This window comes from Apaloderma vittatum, unplaced genomic scaffold (assembly GCF_000703405.1).
Source record: "Apaloderma vittatum isolate BGI_N311 unplaced genomic scaffold, ASM70340v1 scaffold2055, whole genome shotgun sequence".
NCBI lineage: Eukaryota > Metazoa > Chordata > Aves > Trogoniformes > Trogonidae > Apaloderma > Apaloderma vittatum.
Window position 1 is genome coordinate 5,727 of NW_009717453.1, and position 10,667 is coordinate 16,393.

General features: G+C 36.7%; 1 protein-coding gene across 1 annotated transcript in view; it reads right to left on the reverse strand.

Moving 5' to 3' along the window:
- Positions 1-2,096: 2,096 nt before the first annotated feature.
- Positions 2,097-10,667, reverse strand: part of LOC104274288 (long-chain fatty acid transport protein 6-like) — a 16,521-nt gene continuing 7,950 nt past the window's right edge. The window contains exons 6-10 of the mRNA XM_009869881.1: positions 10,124-10,214; positions 7,856-8,054; positions 7,428-7,525; positions 4,928-5,058; positions 2,097-2,273 (exon numbers count right to left, since the gene is read on the reverse strand). Of these exons, the coding sequence (XP_009868183.1) occupies positions 2,097-2,273; positions 4,928-5,058; positions 7,428-7,525; positions 7,856-8,054; positions 10,124-10,214 (696 nt within the window). The remainder of the gene's footprint in view (positions 2,274-4,927; positions 5,059-7,427; positions 7,526-7,855; positions 8,055-10,123; positions 10,215-10,667) is intronic.

Here is a 10,667-nt window from a genome sequence, read left to right on the forward strand (position 1 = left end):
AGCACTCATGGTCAACTCTTTACCCACATGGTATAAAATTATGTGTAGTGTCCACATGTCTGCTAAAAAAAGTTTTCAATTTTGTTTTGTGATTTCATAGTGCTATTTGAGTAATTTATTTTAGTAGCTTACGTTGTTTAGGTTTTGAAATGAAAAACCTGTGCAAGAAATTATTGCGAAGGTTCATAAATGATCTATGACTTACTAGCAGTATAGAAGATTTGTTTATGAAACAAAAGGCTGTTCTGAATGGTTCTGTGATCCTCAGAAACACCCTCAAAACAGAATGAAAAGATTACTTGCTGTGGACAGCTTACAATCGATGTGCTCCTTTTAAGGTTGTATGATAATATGAGTGTAGAGTCTTGATAGCAGCTTAGGTCTTTTGTAATACTTGATGAAGACTCTGTCCCCATTGATTGTATACTTTTACTAGCATGCCTTCATGTCATAGAATTGCAGAATCACAGACTGTTAAGGGATGGAAGGGACCTCGAAAGATCATCTAGTCCAACCCCCCCTGTCAGAGCAGGATCACCTACAGTAGATCGCACAGGAACATGTCGAGGCGGATTTTGAATGTGTCCAGAGAAGGAGACTCCACAACCTCTCTGGGCAGCCTGTGCCAGTGCTCTGTCACCCTCACAGTGAAAAAGCTTTTCCGAACGCTTTTGTGGAACCTCCTATGTTCCACCTTGCACTCCTTTCGTCTTGTCCTATTATTGGGCACCACTGTGAAGAGCCTGGCACCTCCTTCTTGGCACCCACTCCTCAGGTGTTTATATACATTAATAAGGTCCCCCTTTTGCCTGAGTTTCTTGGAGCTCTGCAAATATTGCAAACTTACTTTAGTGTATCGGTATCATCCTTTATCTAGAGATAGTCCTCATAAGCCCTAATGGTCTACATGTTTACGGGATGCATGTGTGTGTATTTATATAAAACTTTAGAATGGCGGGAAAATAGAAGAATTTTCTTTACATTTAGCTGGCTTGGAGCTTTCTCAATACCATGTCATGATCTAAAAATTGTTGACATTTTGGAAATAAGGGGTTACGTTATGAATTCTAGGTGACCTCTATTATTTTGTTTGTTAAAAGACCACAGCAGAATTGTTGAAAGAATCACTTTACTCAGGATTCATGAGTACTGGATCCCTTTCTTTCATGACACTAGGATGCCCAGGAATTGCGAGCATTTGGCAAGCTGTGAGAAGTCGGATGCATGAGGCTTTGTGCAACCTGGTCAAATGGGAGATGTCCCTGCCCATGGCAGGGTGGTTGGAACTAGATGATCTTCAAGGTCACTTCCAACTCAGACCATTCTATGATTCTATGACGATAATGTGAATTAAGGGAAATACCTAGTAGAGAGTTTTCCCCTCATGTAAGTGTGGACTTGTTTGATTTCTAATGTAATCAGATGTGTACAGTAAAGGAAGGTACCTCCAACAGGCATGCTAATATATTCTCTGATATTCCTCTGCCTGCAAAACTTCATAGCACCTTTTTACAGGTTCTAGGTGTCCAGGTCCATTAGAAGTTGGAAGTTGTAGTAATTTCAGCTGTGTTTTCCTTAAAGCTCTCATTTCAGGAATATGACAGTTAGTAAATAAAAGAAGAGATCATGTGCCAGCAGGGATGTTTTATTTGTAAATCTATGTTATTTCTGGTGACAGTTGTGAAAAATAATGACCACTAAATACCGCAACTTTATTTTGACATTGAATGTTTATTTTCCATAAAAATCTGAAATTGAGCGTCATGGGAAATAGTGTAATTAAATATTATGTAATATAATTAGGAAACACTGAACTGAAATCTACATGCCGTGCTTGTACAATAATTTGCTTATGTTTCTGACTACCCATTTTGTATTTGGAAGTAATACAAGTAGATACAGTGCAGCATACATAGTGCATGTAATTGTTGTGCCTCTGTCTTACGAAGAGACAAGTTCTATCACAGTGAGACTAATTTGATTATCTTATCTTACTTTTTTTGAACAAATAATGCATACTGGCTTTTGTTGAGATAATTGTAGGAGTGTATCTGAAATTTACATTCTGTATTGTAGAGTAATTTTATTTGTATCCTTTATAAACGTATTTCACCAGAAACAATGCACTCGTATATCTCTCTCGTCAAAGGAATATAGGAATGTGCAGGTTCATGCATGAAATACAGAGGATCGGGTATAATATCTGGATTAAATCCTTCTTCCACAAGACGTGTTTTCTGATGCTTGAAAGTTGCAGTAATTTGCATAACATCCTGAAAAAGAAATAATTCAGGTAATGTGCAATATTCCATTTCAGCTTATATCAGTGAAAATATGATGGAATCACTGACTAAAAATGGATCACACAGTTTTACTATCAAATGTCTTCAGTTAGACAGAATTATCTGGTTCACAGGTGCAGGGAAATCTGAAGCTGGATGCAGCTTTTATTTTGTAATCATTTCTCTGTCAAACTTGCAACTTTCTGTTTCAAAATAAGCATTTCCTTTAATTTTCTTTCGGTGCAGATAATCCCAACATCTCTAGTTTACAGAACACTTGGTGATGGTCTGCAGAGAGCTGGCTAATTTTAGAGTACTGACTCTCCTTGGATTTCCAACTGCTAAATCTCATGTAAGACATTAAAACTAGAGACGTTAAATGCCCTCCTCCTATTTTTTTTGCGTAAGCAGTTGTTGTATGGCAATTGTTCAGATGCCAATTAATGAACAAGTTGTTCTGCACACAGCAGTCAATCTATGAGCACAGAAGCGGTATATATAATAATCTAATTGAAAATTTGGCTCACATTAAGGGAAAAGTTTAAAGCACATCATTCTCAAGCACTGTTATTACTTACACAGTGTTTTCAATGTAGCCAACATTTTCTTTAGTTCTCATGCTAAAATAGACCATTTTTTAGTTCTTGATCTGTAACACGATTTCCTCTTCACATTGCTACTCCATTTTCACAATTCCCAAATAATTTAGTCTTTTGCTTCTGGGATGAGACTGCTAATAAGTTTGCCAGTTTGTTCTCTCTTCTGGAATAACTTACAGTAGGAACAATGCTTAGACCACCAAGTCACAATGGAATGACAGAGGCTGAATAACTACCATATGGTAATAATATTCAGTCATTACCAAGTAGGATTGCTTCAAATTGAATAGCTAGCATGAATTTGTCTTCATAATTATTTAAAATGTTGCAATAAGAAGATTTTAAGTCTAGTAGAGATAGGTATTAAGTATTTTAAGTTTGTTGTAAATAAGGATTACTGAGACTTTTCTGTTTAGATGATCCACTGATATTATTTCAGTATAGATTTTTCTGCCTGGAAATACAAATTTTAAAAAAAACCCAAACCACAACCCCAAACCAAAACTAAAACCCTGAGAACAAAACAGAGCACAAATAATCTGAAACTGAAATCACTCCCTGAATGCTCTTAGAAACCTCTTCCCAATGTCTTTCTGCATATAAGAAGTGTAGTTATCAAAAGTCAAGTCAGAGAAGTTGAGAAGAAAAAACCTCAACCTGTCTGATTTTCAGAAAACCACTCCACCATGGTTGCAAGCCATGACAGAAGGAGGCTACATATGGACTGCGGTTTTTAAGATTGATTTTCTCTTAAATACAGTATTTCATAAGAATGGTTTTGTCACTCTTGATTGGATGAACTCTCTCAAGACACACATTTAGTTCAGAAGAGTGTAAATATTATTAAGTACTTGTAGTATCTGTGGTACTAACCTCCTTTCAATTAACTAACAAAAGCTTTAGTCAGGGAACACATAAATGCAAACAAATTTTATCAGTTTCATATAAATAGACTCTAGATCTCCATATAGATTCCCTCCGTCTAATGGAACCATTAAGACAAATCTGTTCCAAAGGTTTTTCCCCGAAGAGGGCACTGCTGTCCAGAGGCACCAGAGATAGTGTAACGCTTGCTAACTGTATTTGAAGACACATTTACTTAGTACAGTAACCTGTAAGTGAAAAAAATAACTTCCCTCAATTCTTCAAACTCTCTTAAAAATTACACTACTGCTAAATGTATAAATTCTTTTTCTTCTCTTCCTCACCAATCTCACTTGATTATATTCCCATCTTATTCTCAATCAAATTTGTGCTTTTCAGACAATTTGTCAGTATTTAGGGAGAGGCAAAACTGCTGAATGCCTCTCAGCATCCCTTACCAGCAGAAAACTGCTACAAATTTTCAGAAGACAGACTGTGGGGCCCTTTTGTGCCCTTTGTAGTTCATGCTTTCTCCTGTCCTTGTGCAGAAGACCATTCTCTGGGGAGTACACAAGGGGAGTAATCCTTTTTGCTTTAAGGGTGCAGGTTTAAAAGGAATTGTAGCCCAGTTCTGCTTTTATTGTCTAAAGCATGTAGGTATGTTTTAGTTCTCAGATTATGCGATCTTCCTGGTGAAGTATTTATCTTACTACCTGTTGCAAAGAGATAGATATTTCTTTGATGCTTTGTCAGTAGCAGCAAATAATAATAATAATTTCAAGAACAACCATATTAGGAGAACATTTTAAACTGATCATGTGATCCTTTTATAGGAGCACACTGTTACATGTAATATTACCCATGTGCATCTGCTTAGTCTTCCATTGGCTAGAGGAACACTCTATTTTAAGAGCTTGGAAACAAAATCCAATTTTTTCAAGTTATTACTCATATCTAGGATTTTTAGCTATGAATGGATCCTTAGAGTAAAATATGAGTTTAATTAATGATGTATTTTCTTAGCTTCATGACAATAGCACCAATAATTCAGAATAGTGTTACCTTTTGCATTTCAATTCTTGAAAATGTTTGTAAATTAATTCCTGCATTCCATGATTATAGATAACAATTTTCAGGTCAGATAGAAGATAAATACAAGTAGGAAACAAACGATGATCTTACCATGATTCTCACGAAGCGTGGTTGGGCATAACTTGGAAGGAAGTCCACAACATGCTGATAAAGTCTTTCTCCATTAAAAGGTTGCTCAGGTTTAAGCAAGATAGCGACCATCCCTGTTCTTCCTTCATAGTCTAAAAATTTTTTAAAAATATTATGACAAGTAAGAACGAGTGTGAGTCTTGTACGACATTTTGGAGGAATTTAATATTGTTCAGCAAAAATATTTTCATATTGTGACATATCTGTCCTAACCTCTCAGACAATAAGATACTGAGTACTTTTTATTGGAAGACTTAAAGTTACTTTCAGTTGTTTTATTAAATTAAAATGTATTCCTGTTTTTATTAGGAGTTCTGTATGGCTGGAAGCTGGCTGCTAGGTTTTCTTCCTACCTTCCTCAGTCTTAACACGGGTAGCATAGGGATCTTAGGAAATCAGAGTGACCATTAGTTCAGTAAAAGGCTGAATGCATTCACACAAAGATTTGTGCAAAAGATGGATATAGACATGTGTGAGGTGCTGCAAATATAAAATATGGATGTCCCTTTTAATGAAAATTAACTTGCAGTTGTTTAATTGTTAATGTGCTATAGAGTTTTTTTTATCAATATTTGAGACTCGAGTTGATTCAGAAATATAAAAGACTGTGCTATCTAGATTTTTTTATTGATGTGCTGTTCACTGACTGACACAGCAATAGCCCTTCTAAGAGTTGTTGAGCTCCAACTGTAGATGAAAGTAGGATATGCTTTCCCAGTTACGTTACAGTTTTATTTGCAAAATTAACATACAGGCATTTGACAGCCACCTGCTGGTTAGCAATTCAGATTATGGCCCTTTGTTATTTTTATTTTCATATATCCTTTTTCTTTGAATCCATTGTGTATCCCATCCCATCTCTCAGTGCTAAGGAGTTGCTTGTCTGTTGATAACTTCTTCGTATGACTAGTCCAGTCCCTTTTAATACTAGACTTTATCCAAAGGAAGCACAGAACAGCTCTTCAGCACCACAAGGAAGTTTGCTTTCTTCAGCTTGTTCATTCAATGGATGCATCATCTGAGCAATTTCCTACCTCATCTTGTAATTTAGTTGCCTGCAGTTTTTTAACATGGTATTGTGTATTTTCAGGAAGCACTATATGTTGTTGGGAACACTGAAGTTATAAAAAAATATATCTTCTAGGACTGTACTTAGAAGAGAGTGACAGGTTTTCAGACATGTCATCTTTTAAAATATTCCCTGTTTTACTATTTTTCAGATTGAAGCCTGTACCCTAAAGAGAAGTCTTCTGTAATTTATAACTCTGTACTTCTCACATCTGTGTTACGAATTTAAAATCTCCACGATGTTTTTGCTTTTCTTTGCAAAATTTCAGCATGTCATGTTTATTACATGCAGCATTATCACAGAATCACAGAATGTTAGGGGTTGGAAGGGACCTCAAAAGCTCTGCCAGAGCACCAGAGCAGAATCACCTGGAGTGGGTCACACAGGAATATGTCCAGGTGGGTTTTGAATGTCTCCAGAGAAGGAGACTCCACAACCTCACTGGGCAGCCTGTGCCAGTGCTGTCACTCTCACAGTGAAAACGCTTTTCTTCCTGTGCTCCAGCTTGCAACCTTTGCCCTTTATCCTATCATTGGACATCACTGAGAAGAGCCTGGCTCTGTCATCCTCACACTCACCCTTTACATATTTGTAAACATTAATAAGGTCTTCCCTCAGCCTCCTCTTCTCCAGACTAAAAAAAACCCAGCTTCTTCAGCCCTTCCTCATCAGGAAGGTGTTCCGCTCTCTTAATCATCTTTGTGACTCTGTGCTGGACTCTTTCAAGCAGTTCCTTGTCCCTCTTGAACTGAGGGACCCAGAACTGGACACAATATTCCAGATGTGGCCTCACCAGGGCAGAGTAGAGAGGAAGGAGGACCTCCCTCGACCTACTAGCTGCTCCCCTTCTAATACACCCCAGGATGCCATTGGCCTTCTTGGCCACGAGGGCACATTGCTGGCTCATGGGCATCCTGCTGTCCACCAGGATCCCCAGGTCCATCTCCACTCTGCTGCTCTCCAGCAGGTCAGTCCCCAACCTATACTGGCACATGGGGTTGTTCTTTCCCAGGTGCAAGACTCTACACTTGCCCTTGTTATATTTCATAAAATGTCTCCCTGCCCAACTCTCCAGCCTGTCTAGGTCTCTCTGAATGGTTGCACAGCCTTCTGGTGTGTCAGCCACTCCTCTCAGTTTTGTGTCATCAGCAAACTTGCTGATAGTGCACTCTATTCCCTCATCCAGATCGCTGATGAATGTATTGAATTACATTGAATCTGAAATTTCAAAGCGTTGCAGGAAATCCTGAATTGCTGAGTTGACACCATTTATTTCCTTACATACAAGTATGCATTCTGTTACAAGTATGCATTCTGTTACAAGTACAGAAAGGATAGAGTAGGAAATTACTCTTCTCATTTTATATTCTCAAGTTATAGAGTGTATCTTACTTTTTATGCTTACACCATAAACGTTAACTTCTTGGACAAAATCCATCATAGCAATGATCTCTGCAACTTCTAAAGTGGCAACATTTTCTCCTTTCCACCTGTGGAAAATATTTTTAAAATAACATAGACATTAGCAACTTTTAATGTGGACTGCTGTTATTCTCAACTGAAGAATGTAGACAGCTAAATTATTTTCTGATTTAGTGCCATTACATTTGAGACACCAAACCTAGAGGAAACAGAAGTGGGTTTTGATTCAAATTTGAAGATTTCTGTTGTGTTCATGTGAACTTTGGTTGACTTCAGTTGAGACCCTTAATGTTTCTGTCAAAATTACATTGATAATTACCAGGTTCAAGTCTGACCTGTACCATCCAGTCCTGCTTATGGATGATTTCTTCCAAGCTCACTGCTAATCTGTACTATACCTGAAAGTGTCTCCAACCCGGTCAGTGAAGTAGAGGAAGCCATCCTCATCCATCACTAGGAGATCTCCTGTGTTAAAATATACGTCTCCTTTCACGAACACATTACGCAGGAGTTTCTTCTCTGAGGCTTCATTATTTCTCACATACCCAGAAAATGGAGCATCCTGAGTGACTTGGATAACTAGAAGACCAGGATTACCTGCAGGCCATGAAAAGGGAGTGCAAAAAAAACCTGAAGCATGTTTACAGTGAGCTATTTAAAACATGAAGTACTATATTAAAAAAATTTTGGAAAGCCACATCTGTTCTACTTATCTTATTTCTAGAGTTTCATAACTATTTCCTGAACAGCAAAAATAAGTGAGTGGAAGAGGGGACATAATTTTGCTTCCTTCTCTTCTGAAAATCTAGACCTTAGGAAAGAGCTTTTCAGGATTCAATGTGCATCACCTACCCTGAAAAAAAAGCATTTGCCCAATGAAACGATGCATAGTCTGTCATTTGAAAAGGGTGCTGGTAGCCAGACTATACATGTGGGGGCAAAACAGAGTGCCTAACCTCTTGTGATTTATGTTTTTCCTGGAGGACTGTGCCTTGACCTCCAAACATCAGTGAGTCCCTGGAGTCTGCAGCATATCCCTGCTGGGCATCACTTCTTGTTTCTAACTCTATAAGTCCTATTTCTATCAAGGGCAAAACTTGCTTTGACTTCTCTGGAACTGGCTGAAAACACCCTTGTAAAATACGTTTTTATTATTCTGTATGATACTTGCTACTGGCTTATTTCTCAGTATGTTCCTGAGATTAAAAGACATTTCCATCTTTTAAAGACTTTTATTGTTTTTCCTTCAACAGATGCATGGAGATATTTTCAAACAAATAGCTGTGTATCTACCTTTTGTATTAAATGTTCTGTTTTATTTTGAACTCTACATATGGAAAGCAGAATGAAAGCTCTTACTACCATTCAGAAGAGGAGCTGGCATCACTACAGATAGGATGCATGCTTTATAACTAAACAAAAAACAAGTCAAAAAAGGGCTGTTCTTAACCCCAATAAATTTAGAGAATAATTCTCTATTCCAATTTAGGAATTTACTGTTATTACTGTCTCACATTACTCTGAGTGAAAGATATGTGTAATAAGCTGCAAACTTTTTCTAGTTGTGTCATGAAACTGGGCATTTTGTCAATTTCACTGAAAAGCCAATATTTTTTTATTTAGTTTGTAAGGTAACTGTAGTGAGGAAGAAAAGTCTTTTCAAAGAAAAAAAGTAACAATTCTTGTGCTTGCTTTAGTGTTACCAGCACATAATATGTTATGAGAAATAATTAATAGTTAGTACTTTGGTTTCCAGTACTACTATCATAATATAATATATTATCATAACTAATCCATAACTGCTGCTTTGATTACCAGTACTACTACGTGTTGTTGAGATCCGACCTTAGGGTGACAAATATTAGCATTCAGATAACCTGTACCTACCTCTTTTTTGCCTTCTGGAATTTTATTTCAATGATAATTAAATCTACATACTAAAGGTAGTTATGGTTAAAGACCTTTTTCTCAGAACTGTTAGCTTTGACACACATGGATTCATGCATGTGTACACAGACACACAGATATTTAATGTGACTTCAGTAAACATCTTTTGTTTCAGGATTTTTTCTCACATGTATTCTCAGTTCTGAAGCCATCATAATTTTGGCCTGAGAGCTTCAGCTTTGAGTATCAATATTCCTTTCTAAGTAGGAATTTGGAGATTCTGTGCAACTCTAGGTATTAAATAGTTAAGTCTGTTATGGTCACTTAATATAAAGACATGAAAAATATTATCCAAGTTTTGTAACCGTGTTGTTCTTACTCAGAACTTTAACTTTTGAAATTAGAAAGTATCTGTAAACATCTGGTCTCAGAACACAATATACCTAGGAATTACTATGTCCTTTTTCAAAAAAACCCCAGCACTAAGAAATCTGATTAATTCAGGAATATGAAGAAGTTTTTGCAGGTGAGAATTAAAATATTCTGAGCCCAGAATATTGATGCTGTTCTTGTATTATTGCAATTTTTTTATATTTGGATATGTTATTGGATATAGATCCTGATTTGGATCTATTGATATTTTTCCTGTGTCATTTTTGTGCTCTGTGTATGTCAAGAACCTGTTGTTCACAGAACAGACAGTTAATCCCTGTCCCAAAATACCACCATTTAAATTGAGGTATCTCTTAGTTTAGAAATAACTATTTTCTTTTACTTACCTATGGGTGCTTTCTTACACCTTCCATTTTCATCCTTCATAAGTTCTTCTTTCCAGACATCATATTTCAACAATTCAAAAGAAGGTAGGAACTAAGGGAAAAAAGGAAGTGCCTATGCATACTTAAAAAACGTCACTGTCTTACTCACTTTTCAGTTGCTGGAGTAGAAACTAATTAGAATTAATAGATAGCCAAAGAGTATATTGATGTAAGTTTGCTCTGGAACGTATATCTCCTGCTTCATATAAAATGTCAAATCAAAACTAATATCTGCCTCATCACTTAATATCAGTGGGTTTTCAGGATGGTAAGCAAACTTCAACAAAAAGCACCATTAATCAATCCTGTGGATAGGCACTTCTATATAGTCAGGTGGGTTTGTTTTGTATACTGGAGGAAAAGTCAGATACGTGAATCAGTAGTTTTCGCTTCTGTGGACTTGTTCAGGGTATTTCTTCACAATAGCTTCACAATATATGTAGAGAATAGAGTCATAAAAGAGGCTAATAATAAGTTTCTGTTTCCATGAACCAAATATTGCTAC